Raw genomic sequence first — 15,855 nt, 5'->3', positions numbered from 1 at the left:
ACAGTATTGATTTGTGATATTGACAATACGGATATTTTCTCTAGCCTTTGCGATCTACGCCTGTGGTCATGAAATCCAAATTTAAATCTTAAAAAAAAAAATGCGATGGATTTTCAGCAACGCTCATAGACAGAGAGTCAATTTCAGCCTCTTATTTTAAATTTACAAATGCAGACAGAAATGCAAAAACCAAAATGTTTTTATTTATTTAGTGTGAAAAACCTGGTCTTCAGCATTTAGAAATCTGAAACCACACACTAATGCACATTTAATTGGCTTTCTCCAAATAACATGTTCATAAGTGCCGGTGACAGCGTGTGGTGAATACGTAATGTAGTAAGAAGGATAAAAATTAAGAACAACTAGTAATTATTTTTTGCTTTCAATTAAAGTTTACGTGAGTGTTAAGCCATCAGCCAATGTACATTATTTGCATATGCCTACATGTTTTTCTATTTTACTATTAAATAAAGCAGAATTTTTTTTAATTATACTGCTGTTTTGGTTTCAAAGATAGAATACATACACTGGAATATGTGCACAAATATTTCCATATGAGCATCTGTTAATTTCTTACATATTAAAGCATTTAGACCAACCTTACTGTTTTTATATTTATTATTTTATTATGACTTCTCTCCTGGTCCTTTTACTCTTCTGTCTACTTAGCGATGATTAATAATGCAGTGTGTTTTCTCGTTAACTAGCAGCTTTAACAGAGGAGCTAAGACTGTCACGTCCGTAATGAAATGCAAAGGGAGTTTAGCATCAGCAAACAGCTGAAGAAAGGGATGATAATTGCAGCTTTAGTTTTATCCAAACAAACTATACAATTAATCCTTCTTCTTGCTCACAATTATCTTAAAGTTCATTTAAATGTCTAGCGCACAACCAGAAACAGACTGTGACATCATCAGGCACAAGCCCCTCCCACTCCACAGAGGTATCCAGGTCAGCATGTCACTGGTCAAGATGTTTTGAGTGATATGTTATGTTGACAGGTATTGCATTAATAAGGAAGAGCTTGGGCACCTAGAGACACAATAATTGACAGTATGCTGCCTCCAAATGTGACCAAGTTCACCTTTTTCCCACCTAGGAAAAAATCGACCTCTCTGTAGTGTGTATTCGTGGGTTTGGCTGTCTCCAGAGAGGCAGAGGTGAGCTGGGGCCAGGGGCAAGGCTCCTTGTCAGCAGTATTCATAGCAATGCTCCCAGCAGACTGTGCGTTTGTCTCTTATTGTGTATTTGTTGCATATAGATTGATATTAAGGAAGGGACTCAAACCATATCTAGGGACCAGAAAAAGAAGCATGCTGAAACCAGTTTAAGATGGTCTCTCACCCTGGCCAAGCAAGTATTTAACTAGTTTAGCTGTGACTAGCTGAAAAATGCCAAAAACTGCCATAAAACCAGTCAACAGACCAGCCTAACCAGGCTAAGACTAGAAAGACTAGCCTAAGCATGGTTAACTGGGCAACTAGCTACAATGTGTCCAAAACCCCTCTAAAACAGCTTACTGACCAGCCTGACTAGACTTAGACCAGAAAAATAGCTTAGGCTGGTTTAAGATGCTTTTTTTAACCATCCTAAGCAGGTCTTTCAGTATGGCCAAGTGTATTTTTGACTTGTTAGCAACCAGCCAACAGACCATCCTGACTTGCTTAAGGCTGCTTTAAGATGTTTTTCTTCAGCAGTGTTAGAAAGTCGATGTGGGTTCTTCGGACAAGGGTCATAAAGCAACCACCCATACAAGGCTTGCAACTGCCTAGCAACCAGTCAGAACACCCTAGCAACCACATAGCAAAGCCTTTTAGCTATGTTAATCCATAGCAAATCCTTATGGTGTCTGTTCATTATTTTCATAACCTTTGACCCTTTGATATAAGGTTTATGTCTGGTACGGAGGAGGACAGTTTACTATTGCACAGGATCATCTGACCACTCCAGAGTCCAGACTCTGTTATTTCACTTTAGCTGATATGTTTGTTGTGTTTGCTCTTGTGGATCTAATGTGAAAGGAAAGGACAGAAAAATAGTTTTTAACCTAATGATCCTGTATTCAAACAGAATTAGAGCTGGGGTAAGCAGTCTTTGATATTCAGAAATGTCTGGAATGTGTGAAAGTTTAATGATAATGACTCTCTAAACTGTCCAAAGGCAAAATGAGGATGGCACTTTGGTGGTATAAAAGGGAAAAATGAACTCTATAAAGCCTCTTTCTAAATCCTTTTATTTGGTCTTAGTGAATTTCAGAAATGAACTATCTCAGCAGGGTTGGGTGCAAAGTGCCTCCAATAGATCCATTTAAAATCTCTCAAATTAACCAGTCCTGAAGGGTGTAGCAAGTTGAATCTGAGGAAACAGGAAAGACTGGACACCATGCTTTGCATGATGTGAAAGAAATTATTCATTTTGGATTATGTTCAAAATTCAATGAGAAATATCTGTGAGTTTTAGTGCAACCTCCTACAAACCATCTTTAGTTTTTTTGTTTGTTTATTTTAAAGAAATATTTGACAATCTCTATGTCCCAGGGACATTTTCAGTGTTAGGAGTAATTTCCTAAACTTTCAGTGAGACTGAAAGGAAGATCTGTAATCAAGATGATCAAACACAGAGTAATTCAGTCTGACTACAGTTCCATAAAGCAGTTCAGTCAATACAGAGATGTATTATATACTAATAGAAGAGCATTACGTTAGGGGTAAGTCAATCTCTCAATCCAGCATTGCCCAGTTTTGTCTTTACTTTCTACTTAAACAGGTAGCTATCATGGTAATGATTGGTTCATTCTCCCCATTTATTTAACAGCCTCTGTGCACCAAAAAGAATTAAGCCTTGAATAATATGCTGCACTTTACAGCTGCATCATATTATGTACAATAACTCATGCACAAATGCCATTATTTGATTTTGTAACTTCAGTAGATGAAGTTTTTCAACAAACTGCCTATTTCAATGACATTAAAATGCATTAAATGGTTCATCTGGCTTTGTCATGCCATTAGTGACTCAGCAGAGCACAGAGTTGTGAAGGGGCCTCATACGGGGCATGTTCAATCCATAATGAAGGCTTTCAGTCAATACATTGCAACCAAAAGCATCTGTAGAACTGGGCAGACATAAAAAGCAGAAATGTGATTTCAGTCATTCATCACCATTGACCAGCTCCTGAAAATGATACCATGACACAACGGGGATATTATTGACTCAGCCGGGCTGAAAACGTATTTCTTTATGGACGCCCCTTGGCTATGGAGTTCCCACATTTTTAGAACAATGAATCCAGATCCAAGGCTTTTCTATATTTATTATATGTTAATGTAGATCAGGCTTAGAATGACATTTTTATACTGTATGTAACACAGGTGTGTTTATGCACTGGGTGTCCTTAGTCTGAAAAAGACATTTGAAGGCCTCCGCTGTAGCTAGTAAAATGCACTGTGGCATGAGGGGAAAAAAAGAGGAATTTGCAGTGTAACAGTGTCCAGTGTCCAAAAACAGAATAAGTCACATTAGGAGCTGTGTACATGTAAGCAACAGGAACAGATACAGAGATAGAGTGAAAAGGGGCACTTGAGACTTCAATTAGCAGCATCAGTACAGGTGTGCAGCCGGCCGTGAAGCCTGAGCCACGGGAGGGAGGGGAAGAAAAGTGCTGAGATGTTAAAGGGAACGGCGAAGGATGAACGCTGTCTGACATAATGATGTGGAAAATGACAAGCACCATTTCATATCTCCTGTCAAAGCTTGTAGTAATTGACACACAATGCACACAATTCCTCACGGAAGTGGCATGTCCATGACACTCCATGTCGGCGTCAGGTGATGCAAGGGGCGTGATATGACAAAAGAGCCATTTTTTTATGACACTCATGATACAGTCTGTTAAAAGATTGGTACGCCGCCCTTGTTCCGTTTCCACAGGTACGTGGAAATCCCTCATGGCTTCAGAGAACCTTACTATGGTACAGCGAGGAAGAAGATGATTGATGGTGATTGTAAATCTCAGCACTCTCTAGTCCTCATCAAACGAACATTGTTAGCTTTCCTCTTCCCTTTCAGATCCGAGGGAAAATCATGATTCAGTGTGTTGTTCCTTGCAATGTACATGAAATTGCTACCTGTCACTTTCAATGCACACTGATTATGGCTACTTCGTGGGCCGCGGACAGAGGGTGATTATTTGCCTTTAAAAGCCATTCAGTGGATGTGGCGCTTTTGTGTGTCACCATTTCAGAGTTAATTACAGATAAGCAGTAATAGCTGTGAGATGCTCGCCAGAGATGCAGCGAAACACTCAGCACGCCTTTTTCATAGGAGGCCTGCACTTCGCCAACCTCGGCCACTTACAAAGGCGAAAATGTCAAATCTCTCTGTTGGCTTGGATCTGATGAAACGAACGAGCTTGAAGAAGCATAATGATCAAATCTTTTTTGTTCTTATCTTGCAGATCCTTCAGTCCACCACCGGCAGAAAGCATTGGTTTCTGATCTCACTTTCCAGAGAGGCATGTCAAGGTTGATGGACTTCGGAACTCCAGATTCTTCACTTGACAAAGGTAAGATGTCCATATATGCATAAGCACAATGTTTCAGTGCTTAGTAGTCATTTTCCACAGGCTATGCACATGCAGAGCTCGGGTAATTCATCACAATGGTGAAAGGCAAATAAAACAAAACCATTGTCCTGTGAATTTTCAGCTTTTTTCCCCCTGCTTATGTGTTTGTGAGGAACAAAGTGTGTGTGATTTAAGAAATGCACTTGTACAAATTGCGAGAGAGTCATATTCCAAGGAAACGAAAAAGCTTTGTCTGATTTGTATAATGTCACCCGCTGCGGGGAGGCGTCATTATGAAGTGTATTGATCAAACTGGAAATTGAACAGAATCTCTAAGTCTTATTCTAGACATCCCATTTCCACACATAATGATGCCTGTTACTCTCTATTGCCTTTCACTCCGGAGTGCTTTTCTCCTAAAATCATCATCTTTATGTCTGTATCAAAGCCAACATCACAAAGAAGCCAAACTATCCTCGTAGGATGATAGAGGATCTTCATTTTAACCAGTACTGGGAATCATTTTCGACTTCAGTCAGGCTGATGGGGAACACTGCATGCTAATGGATGACAGCATCCATTTATCCATTTATACTAGTTTACACACACTAATATGCATACACACTGTATTAGTATGTGCAGTCTGTTCTGCTGTGTTATGCTCTCTTTTATTCTACTCTTATGTTCATTTCTGTTTTAATGTTTTGTTCTGCTGTTAGTATCTGTTCTCTTAGTTTGTACTCTGTTATGTTCTATTAATTTCTTCAGTTTTATATTCTATTGTTTTATTTAGTTGTTTGTGTTCAGTTCTTTGTTCATTTTTTTTCTGTTCTGTTCATTTCTCTTTTGTTTTGTTCTTTTCTATTGTTCATTACTGTTCTGCTCTGTTCTGTTCTTTTCGTTTTTTTCTGTTTGTTGTGGTCAGCAGATGTGTTTTATTCTGTTAATTTCTGTTCTGTTTTGTCTTGCTCATTTCTATTCTATTCTATTCTATTCTATTCTATTCTATTCTATTCTATTCTATTAACAAAAATACCAGAAAGTACCTTGCTATTACTGTGCTATTGCTATTAGGCATTGCTATTATTGGCTGATGATGCTGCCTGCTGCCCAGCCGTTTTAGATTTTGTGTATGTCTCATTTTATATTTTGTGTATGTCTCAGCCTGCTGCCCAGCCATGTCTCATTTTATATTTTGTGTATGTCTCATTTTATATTTTGTGTATGTCTCATTCGACAGTATTACCATCATGGTCTATATCAACGTATCACAGAATTTTCTGATGCCATCACTTTATGGTGCTGTCACAGGATTGTTCTGTTCTATCTTATTCTTTCTCTTTTTCTTTCTTTTTCTTTCTCTTGTTTTCATTCTCGCTCTTTTTCTGTATCTGTTCTATTCCCTTGTCTTGTTCGTTTCACCCTGCGCAAAAAGCATTATTGATGTTGTGCTTGCTGTCAGTACTTCATTATTCCCAGCCGAGCCTTAAATTGTTTTGAAAGATAACGCTCAGTCTGCCACGCAACTGTATCTATGGAGCTGAGAAATAAAAGGAAGCAGGCAGCCGTATTAGAGATGCTTTAATGTACTAAATCCATTACTTTCAGCCTCACATGCCCATAAAAGCTCACTTATGTGCAGCACCCCTCGGAAAACAACAACTCAACAAATACTCTCCAGCTGAGCTTTTCCTGATGGACATGTGTATATTTAATCAACCCACAAGAGCTCCTGGGCCCATCCTATCTGATATTAGGGCAGTCACTCATTCATTACACTAACAGCATATGCTTCAAAGTATCACATTGAGTTGTTTGTGTACAAACTGGTCATTTTTTTCCAGCAGGCACTCTGAACTCAGCACTAGCATCCTGGTCTTTAAGAGAGAGTGATAAAAGGAGAGATGAGTGTGTGTTAAGACCCTGAAAGCCCTTGAGTCCTCCTGCCTGGCTGTGTTCGAGACTGCCACTCACTGCAGGTTGAAGCCGGTGCAATGTGACAGAGAGTGGGCCCCTATCTGACAGTGGCTCCATTAGTTCCATGAGAAAGAGGACACTCAACCAACCCTTTATCTGACAATACATCCCACAGATCTCTGAACAGAGTCTGTTGCAAAGAATTATGGGATGGGGAGGGAGAAAGATGGTGGACAAAAGTGGATATACTTTTAGTTCAAGAAAGACCAAGTTTTGGGGGGTTTATAAAGGTCACAGTGATTGCTGACATGCCTTAAAGGGACAGTTCAGTCAAAAATGGAAACTCGGTCATGATGAGTTATCCTCCCTAATGTCATTCCAAATTTGTTTGAGTTTCTTGCTTCAGTATAAGGTAAACTTTATCAGAATGTCCTGAATGCTCTTTTCTACACAATAAAAGTGAATGGCACCAAAAATCAGAAGGCAGTTTTTATTTTTATATCAGTTTAATCTATTAATAGGTTTGTTAATTGAAATTTTTTTAGCTTATTTTTAATAAATCTTATGTAAAATTAGTTCAAATTAAGCAGAATGTCATGGATGCTCTTTTCTATATAATGAAAGTGAATAGCTCAGAAAATGACAAAAAAGCACCATTAAAGGATCATAAAAATATTCCATATAGAGAAAGACCGAAATTCAGAATTTTTATTTTTAGGGAACTGTTGCTTTAACATTAAAAGAACAGTCTGTCTGTGTCTTGTTCCCACCATTAGATGGAGCTGTGGGGCCTCTGAAGAGACACACACCTGCCCTCTCACCTGATCAGGAAAGCTATTTGTCTCCTCCCCCTGTCCTATGAATGTGCCATTTCCCTTTTGAACTTAATGCACTTTTTAGGCTGGGAGGAGTGTGTATGTGTGACAGAGAGCAAAAACAGGTAGAGGGGGTGGGGAACTTTAGAAAATGCCCAAGAGAAACTCCCAGAACAGGTATACGGCTCAAAGAGGAAGGCGGCTCAAACTTGTTTGTACTCACTCGGGAACACCTCCCTAGTAACCTGTTAGGGAGGAGTGTGTGGGCAGCAGTAGGAGTGAACTGTGTACAAGTGTGTGTGTGTTAGTTGAATTTTCTTGCTATGAGAAGAAACACCGGCGCTGACAGTGGAGCCTGCTGGAGCCGGCACTGTGGGGGGCATGAGATCTGAAAAAGAGGAGGGCAGGCCAGGTGAGTGTTTGTCTGTGTACATGAATTTAAGACGGAAACTACAGCCATGACACACCACTGAATTATATAACCAGCTGATCAGTCATGTGAATCTGTACATATTTACAATGCACAGAGGCTCTTCACTCGTACTGGCAGGTGTATATGTAGTGAATTGGGTGACCCATATCAGTGGTTCCCAACCAGGAGTTTCTTTGTTAAACCTAGATTGTATAAAATAGAAATTGTGACTTAATAATATTATGGCTGTCAGAAAGTTAACAATTTTCAGATCCTTTTTGAAGAAGTCAAGTAGGCCATAATATAAATTAAAAAGATTACATTTAAGGTTTTGTGTGTTATGGATTTACTGGTGGGACAAATAAGTCAAAAAAAAATTGAACACTGACCTATATCCCATACGGCCGATTAAACCTTTAGTACTTTGATGGATGACCAAGTTTTAGACTATTTGATGAGCAAAGCACATACAAGGCATGTATATACTTGTCTTAATTTCACGTAATCTGGAGTAATGCTATGACACTATACGTATGATTAACATGTGTGTGACGTGTAGCTCTTATCCAGTATTCAGCTGTAATTATGTTAGTGACACATACGTTGTTTGTGAGATCATATGAGATGGCCATACAGAGGCATCATGCTGGCTGTTTATGTGAGGGATATTTGCACATCCCTTAATCTGAACAATAATCTGTCACAACAGTCTGCTTTGAATGTATGAAAATGATAGATGATGGGAACTGGGTTGTAAAAATGGTTGTATAAGCGGAGAAATTAAAAGAAAAACATTTAATTTTCTATTTTTTTTTATGTTGTATTTACCTTTTATTGTAAAAGTGGAAACAATTCATGGACATTTCCCAAGCTTGTTAATCCCTTGTTTCAGTATGTTGTGACATTTTAAAATCTTTACAATCCTCTCTCATTGGTTTACTCAAGAAACCAAAAGAGCTGATCCTGAATCAGCCTGTTTATTTGTCTGTAGTGGCTAGTAATAATCCCTGCGTCTTCTCCACACCCCGCTAAATCAACACTGTGAGACTGATCTTTACACTCCTTATACAAAGTCTAACAAAAGACCTAGCAGGAACTTATGGATCATATTTAGACACTTTGATAGTTGCCATTGGCAAAAGAGGAGGAATGTGAATCACGCGTACAGTAGTTTACCTAACGTTACACTGTCTCAGCCCACATACTGCACATTCACTCTCATGAAGATAATTATATAGGTGATGGATGTGTGAGGTGTCTTATGAAGTCATTTTTCATCTGAAGCTGCTCAGCTGTGTACTTTTGAATGCTTGGTTTATTGTGAACACACTTCCTGAAACGCTTGTTTGATTCATTGGAATTTAAGTGTTTGATCTCTGTGGTATGACAGTGCAGCTTGTGCCTTTGAAAGTTTTTAGGGTAGGGTAGTATTGTTTTTGACTGAATGATTGAATGTTGTTTTTGTGTTCTTCCTTAACCTTGCCTGAGGACACTTCCACCGTTTCTCTTTGAGATCATCTTACATTAGACAAGGACATTGGTGCTGGTCTCTTGTTAAGAATGATTTCAAACGTGCTGGTATACACAATTGGTGTGTTTGTGTATGGCTTTTGTATCTATGGTAGGACTGGACAACATAGTAAAATATACCTGGTGATATTCTTTATATTTATGTATGTGTGTTATGTAGGGCCCTTAGAGGTGAGATTTATTTCACATACAATTATAAATAGTATATTTACCACTGCATCATTCAAATTTTGTAGTATATTTACTACTGCATCATTGTAATTTTTGGGGTTTATAGTTATGGATTTTTTGCATGTTTATTGTTGTGATAGTAATTTGTTGTTTAAATGGGCTGATTGATAATTGATTATGTTGCATTCTGTCACCTCAGCCAAGTCCACAGGGATTTTAAAATGAGACACTTCACTTAAGTGTTTGTGTTATATAACAGAGCAAATTATATGTCCTGAAAAAAAAAATTGTGCAGTCTGAGACAATTGCTCAACAGGATTTGCTGCTGTCAAGCTAATTTATTCCAGTATCAGAGGAAAGCATATGCTTGAGTAGGAGGTGGACAAAAACAACAAAGTAACAGAGCTTTGAATATTTGAATTCAAGCCCTTATTACTTCCCTGGCAGGCCAAGTTTCCAAACACGAATTAGTCAACACTGGCATGTAAATATGTGTGGTCACATGTAAATATATATTAAATCTTGCTGACATCTGAAAGTTCAGAACAAGCTGTTTATTTGCAGCCAAGCTGCCAAAAAAGTTTTTTTTAAATGTTCTGAATGCTACTTTGTATTGCAAAAGACGAAGGATCCCCCCCCCTCATTTATTAGGTCAATGATAAAGTAAAAAGTAATAATGTGACATATAATTACAATTTAATTATATTAATTGTTAAATGTAATTTATTCGGCTATTTTATTTATTCAGTTATTTATCAGCAGCCATTACTCCAGTCTTCAGTGTCACATGATCCTTCGGAAATCATAATATACTGATGTGGTGCTCAAGAAACATATATATATATTATACTGATGTGGTGCTCATATATATATATATATATATATATATATATATATATATATATATATATATATATAGTGGTATTATGATATTATTATTATCATCATCATTCGTGAGTTCCAATATACTGATGTGGTGCTCAAGAAACATATATATATAAGCTGATAGATTTACAGGCGTAAATTTGGAACATCACGTTTTCAGGCACTTGATGCCAATTCGCTGGCATGGCCTAATCTGTCCTTAATGAAAGTGTGAATCAATTACCACTATCTCCAGTTGGCATGGGCAGGCTGAACTTGCTTGCAATTTAAACGCAGAGCAATTAATTCAGCACAGCTGTTACCCTCAGATATCCCTACACAGAGGACTAGAAGCACACACACACATCATGCATGCAAAATTTTATATGATTCTGCTCAGATGCCACACAATGCATGTGCTTTACATCGTCTCTTCATCTCAAAAGTGTGCTACACACAAGTCAGCCACATTTTCTCGCCAAAAGGCATACAAGTGTCACCCGCAATCTCTCTGCATAGCGTGAGACTTGTAATGCGTTTTCATGCATTATTTCGCTGCTGGCACAAGTAGCTTTATCGTAGTATAGCAGCCCACACCTCCTACCCTTTAATAATGCTTCTATCACAGCTCTGATTTGGAAATGTCATTTGACGTGGGTGCTATTTTTGATATAAGCTCTTGTGTAGGTCTTAAAAGAAATGCTGAGGTTGATTTTCTTCGCCTATATGGGTCAGCATATTTGGGTCACGCTGGGGTTTAATGTGGAGTACGCAAATATTTCATCCGGATTAATAAAACTGTCTTGGAATTATGCATTTCACTTGATGTATTAGTAACTGGCTCATTTAGCATTTTTGGCAGTTGTTCCAAGCAACAATCCAGTCCAAATCCAAATCGAGCTGATATTTAGCATTTCTGACAGGCTTCTCTTCAGAGACAGTGTTCTGCAGTTATGGCTTGGCTCACTGTTTACAATTCCATTTACATTTATTCATTTAGCAGATGCTCTTATTCAAGACAACTTACAAATGAGGAGAACTAGACAGAAACACAAGAAGGGCAATAAAACAAATTTCCTGAATTAGCTCTGAAAATAACAAATGTAAAAGCTAGTGCTGAGAAACGGGTGACAGAAAGATAAGATAGGTGTCTTGTTTTAAGAGTATGTGTATTAAGCTTTCAGGGATAGTTGTGTTTTAATTGTAAATATCAAGTAAATGGTGAGGTTTAATGCTAGCTGCCATGATATTAACCAGAAAAAGTTAGTTGGTGAAGATAGTTAGCCAGCATGGTCATTTGGGAGAAGCTGGTTAATGAAGGAAATGGTTGTTTGAATTTTTTTTATGATGATTTTTGTGTTTAAGTGTCTGATAACTAATAAAGAACCAATTATTGTTATTTGTTTTATTTTTGCTTTTTGATAACTTGACAGTCAATACAATAATGTTAAATCATTAATGTAACTTAAGTTACAATTATGTAACTTAAAATACTATGTTTTAAGCGTCATAGTAACATGGTTTACCTAAGCATAAATAAATTTTAGTTCAAATGTTAATTAATGCAAAATAAATATTTGAAAATATATTTCTTTAGTTTGTATTAATTCCGTTTAATATTAATAAAAATAATGAAATATTTGTTAAAGTTAATTCACCAGTTAAGTCAATTAATTTGCTGGCATTTGCTTAAGAAATTATGTAATCTGAAAATGAATGCTCAGTTTATGAATAGATAAATTATAATATATGATGAATGCATCCTGTGTAAATTATTTATTAATATTTAATATTCTTTTTGCGTACTGAGCTGTGTTTATTTTGATTCTGTTTGTTTAAAATAAGAACAAATTTCTAAAAGTATAAACTTCTGAAATGTGTAAGATTAAGTAATTTTATAAAAAATATATAATAAATAAGTATTTGCATGAGATTGTGATATCATACAACTTTGGTCATATAAAAAAAATAATAATAAAATTGACATAAATATCATACGTTTACATCAATTTTGTCCGATTTGTCTTGAGATATCCAAGTGAAACAGCTTCTTGAACAAGAAGAAATGTAGGGTTGGACTTCATTTTGTCCATATAGAATTTATTGGTTCGTTGTACTATTGTTGCTTCGATCTCATGTGAGTGCCATGTTGTGCCGCCCTCGCACCAGTGTATACGTAAACGGAAATAAGATGTCATTGCAAGAGTGCGGGGAAGATATTTTGATTAAAGATTATGAGGTCACATGAATTTAAAAAAATAATAATGCTCACGGTAATTCATTAATAATAAACAATAAGAATGGTCCGTTTTGATTTCATGTTAACTTTAAGCTAGCTAATAAGCCAAGCCAACATCCAAAATACAACAAAAGCTGGTCTTTATAACACTAAGCTGTTGCTTAGTATAATGTAAAATGCTAATTTAATTAACCTTTCAAATGCATTTTGTGTTTTAACATGCAGGGCAGCTCTGTGATTGACAGGAGGTCAGAGAGGTTGCGTGGCTGGATTCGCTGCTATCAAAGCAGGATAAGAGTATCACTCTCTGCCTCTCTCGACCTCTGCTCTCCTCTCAAGCCACAAACGAGAGCTGTGATTTGTGCTTCTGTAATTTGGTTCTCAGCCTAAGAGGCATTAGCAGCGTGATCCATCAGATGAAGAGTGGCCCTTATCATCAAGGCACCAACCTCTGTGGTCTCCCGCTGCAGCCCACGGAATCACGTTCTTTGCCTGTGAATTATATCCATAATCATCCAAGTCGAACGACTCACTAGGAAGCTAGTTATCAGTCTGCAGGGACATATACGTGCCATTGCCAATAGCTGCCCTGCTTAAAGCATGTGTGATCTATTGAACACTATGCCGTGAAGACCATTAATCTTTGCGTAGACGTTCTCTGTAGATGAACTCTTTGCACCATATTAATTTTTCTAGACTTGTTTTTCTTTTTTTTTTTTACTATATAAAGATCCTTCATTTAAAGATAAATGTAATTGAAAAAAGGCGCAATTTTGTAAGATAAGAAGACTTCAGAGAGTATATTTTGTATTGTGCTTCTTTGTCTTATTAATTTCTTGTTGTGAGCATAAATCAAACAAAACTTCTGCAATCTTGTTTTAAGGAAATTTAGAAATTTTTACTTGAAAACTAAACAATTATTAGGGAAATATTCCTGGTTCAGACTAAAATAAATTCAGTCAACAGTTGTTTGTGGCATAATGTTAATTAATAATAATAATAATAATAATTCAGCTGTCCCTCATTTCCTGTAGAAAAGTCAAAAAGCAAAGTTACATGACAGCACTTTATAATGAAAGTAAATGGGGTCAATTTTTGGAGGATTTAAAAACCAAAATCTGAAGCCTATAATTTTATGTAAAAACTTTTATAAAGAACCATATACTCTTCCCTCAAAACTTAGCTTATTTGAGCTTATTTGAGTTCTGAAGTTGTTTAGGGTTTTATGAGTTACATTGTCATGGCAACAAAGTTGTAAAATTGGATATAACTTTACTCCAAATGGTTAGTAGTTTTAGTATTCGGCCTTAAAACCATGTTAACATGGATATTGTTTTAGAGCTATCAAATCACAGAGTATTTATCTTTTTCGGATTGGTCCCCTTCACTTTTATTATAAGTGCCTCACTATAATTCCTTATACTGTGTGTGTGTATATATATATAGATATAGATGGACAATTGGAAATTAATTACTGTGCTAATCAACATTTTGCAACAAGTGCTGTCGATTGAGCTAAACTTGCACTGAAACCAGAATATTCCTTTAAGAAAATGATTTTTTAAAATAACAAATGCTAAGATGAACAAGGGCCCATTCCAACGACCTTATAGACTGACCAATAACATCTAAAGTCAGATTTCCCACTGGTTTCAAAGCATTCAATATCCTCAAAAAGATTTACACTAACTGTAACACAAACCTTCCTGAGGACTGTATCTCATTTATGCGTGGGACGCGTACCGCACAGCTTCTGTATTTGCTGTGAACTTGTGCTCCTAAGGATAAAATGTAAAATATAAGTGATGAAAAAGAAAGTATGTGCTGAAACATTCTTTTGTATTGATCATAATATCTCAAAGGAAAAAGCATAAATCAAAGAGAGCCTTAAGAATGAGATTGAATAGTGAGGAATTTAAATAATCCACTTTAATGATATTCTCTTTTGTGTTTTATCTGTTCACCTTCTCTGACTCACACAGGCTCAGAGCGAGAGGTTTTTTGAACTCTCGACAGCATGCTGCTCGCTCATCTTAATCAATGATTAAAACCACTGCAGCTCACAGTGAAATCCCCTGCTGTTGCTGCTGCTGCTGCTGCGTTGTTGTAGACTCTCACCAAAAAATTCCCAAAATGCAATCTTAAGGTTTAGAGCTCCTAAAACAGTCATATCTGAGTCAGTATCAAAGCTAGTTTGGGAAAGCACTGTGGGAAAATGCCACAGACACTGTGCCCATGTCTAGGGGAAATGTTTTACATTTTTCATTAATGGATCATTTGGAGTTACAGTCACAGTAAACCCTTGGTTGATTCACATTTAATCTGTGGTATTAAATGTTTCTGTAGTACATTGTTTAATTAGTAAACCTTTGTTATCCTAACTATTTGAAACAAACTGTGGATCTTTTTTATTCACTATGCTTTTTGCATGCAAACTGCTTTGCATAAAGAATGGCTTTTTAATATCTAGATCATTCCATAAATCCAGCCATCCCTTGAGATTTGGAAAGTGTGCCAGAGCCTGCAACCTCTCCATCATTGACCTTACGTGGTCTACTCTGGGATAGAAGTCTGTTAGGGCCAGTGGGACCCCAGAACTTTGTTATACTCTAACATGTAAAGATGCACTTTGTTCTTGGAGAACCAACTCAATGATTTATTTCCCTGCCACAAACAATGCTTAGTTTTTCCTCTTCTGCTGTATTTTCTGTGATGAGCTCCTTTTGAGGATATTTTTGTAGAGTTGCCTAAAGACTCAGTTGTGTGTACAGGTCGTTTGGGAGTCTCGTGGAGGTGGTTATACATCAGAACTTGTCTACAGATCCGTTGAAACATGCATTCTGGAGTTCAGCCCTTTACAAAATGCTTTATCACAGATCTGCAGAACCGCAGGACAAAAACTGTCAGATAAAGACAATCTATGCAGTAGAAAATATTGCTGCCGCTGCAAAGTTTATATAGCTGGTTACTGTCATCATTTACTGGCACAAGACAGCAGCGTCAATGTGATTGAGATTTTAAATTAAATCATTTTCCTTTTTTTACAAGTGTGATGGAATGAAAGTTAAGCACAAGAATTTGGTGCTTCGTTTTGACCTACTTGATTCTAGTTTGAATAACAGATTTAATAGAAATTAAATCTAGTTTAGTAGCTTTACAGTTAATAAATTCAGGTTTATTGCTCTTACAGACTCTTCCATAACTACTTTATGACTTAGCTTAGTTTTGCATCGATTTATCTACACACTGTGGCTGCGAAGCAAAAAAGTGCATGGTTAGTTTGGCTTTTGAGATGATAAGTGAGAAGGATATATGACGCCAGTGCGAATCGATTGAACAGTGC

The 15,855-nt window shown here is 36.9% G+C and overlaps 1 protein-coding gene across 6 annotated transcripts in view; it reads left to right on the top strand.

Moving 5' to 3' along the window:
- LOC109057470 (kazrin-like) overlaps positions 1-15,855 on the top strand; it is a 138,304-nt gene that overhangs the window by 100,803 nt on the left and 21,646 nt on the right. For 5 of the 6 annotated variants that reach the window (XM_042766432.1, XM_042766434.1, XM_042766435.1 and 2 more), the window contains one exon: positions 4,457-4,564. In XM_042766432.1, the coding sequence (XP_042622366.1) occupies positions 4,457-4,564 (108 nt within the window). Of the gene's footprint in view, positions 1-4,456; positions 4,565-7,194; positions 7,709-15,855 lie in introns of those variants that run through there. The other variant, XM_042766436.1, reaches the window with a different exon arrangement.

Source organism: Cyprinus carpio, chromosome A11, assembly GCF_018340385.1.
Source record: "Cyprinus carpio isolate SPL01 chromosome A11, ASM1834038v1, whole genome shotgun sequence".
NCBI lineage: Eukaryota > Metazoa > Chordata > Actinopteri > Cypriniformes > Cyprinidae > Cyprinus > Cyprinus carpio.
The sequence above is the reverse complement of the archived record's forward strand: the minus strand, read 5'-3'. Positions and strand labels throughout refer to the sequence as shown.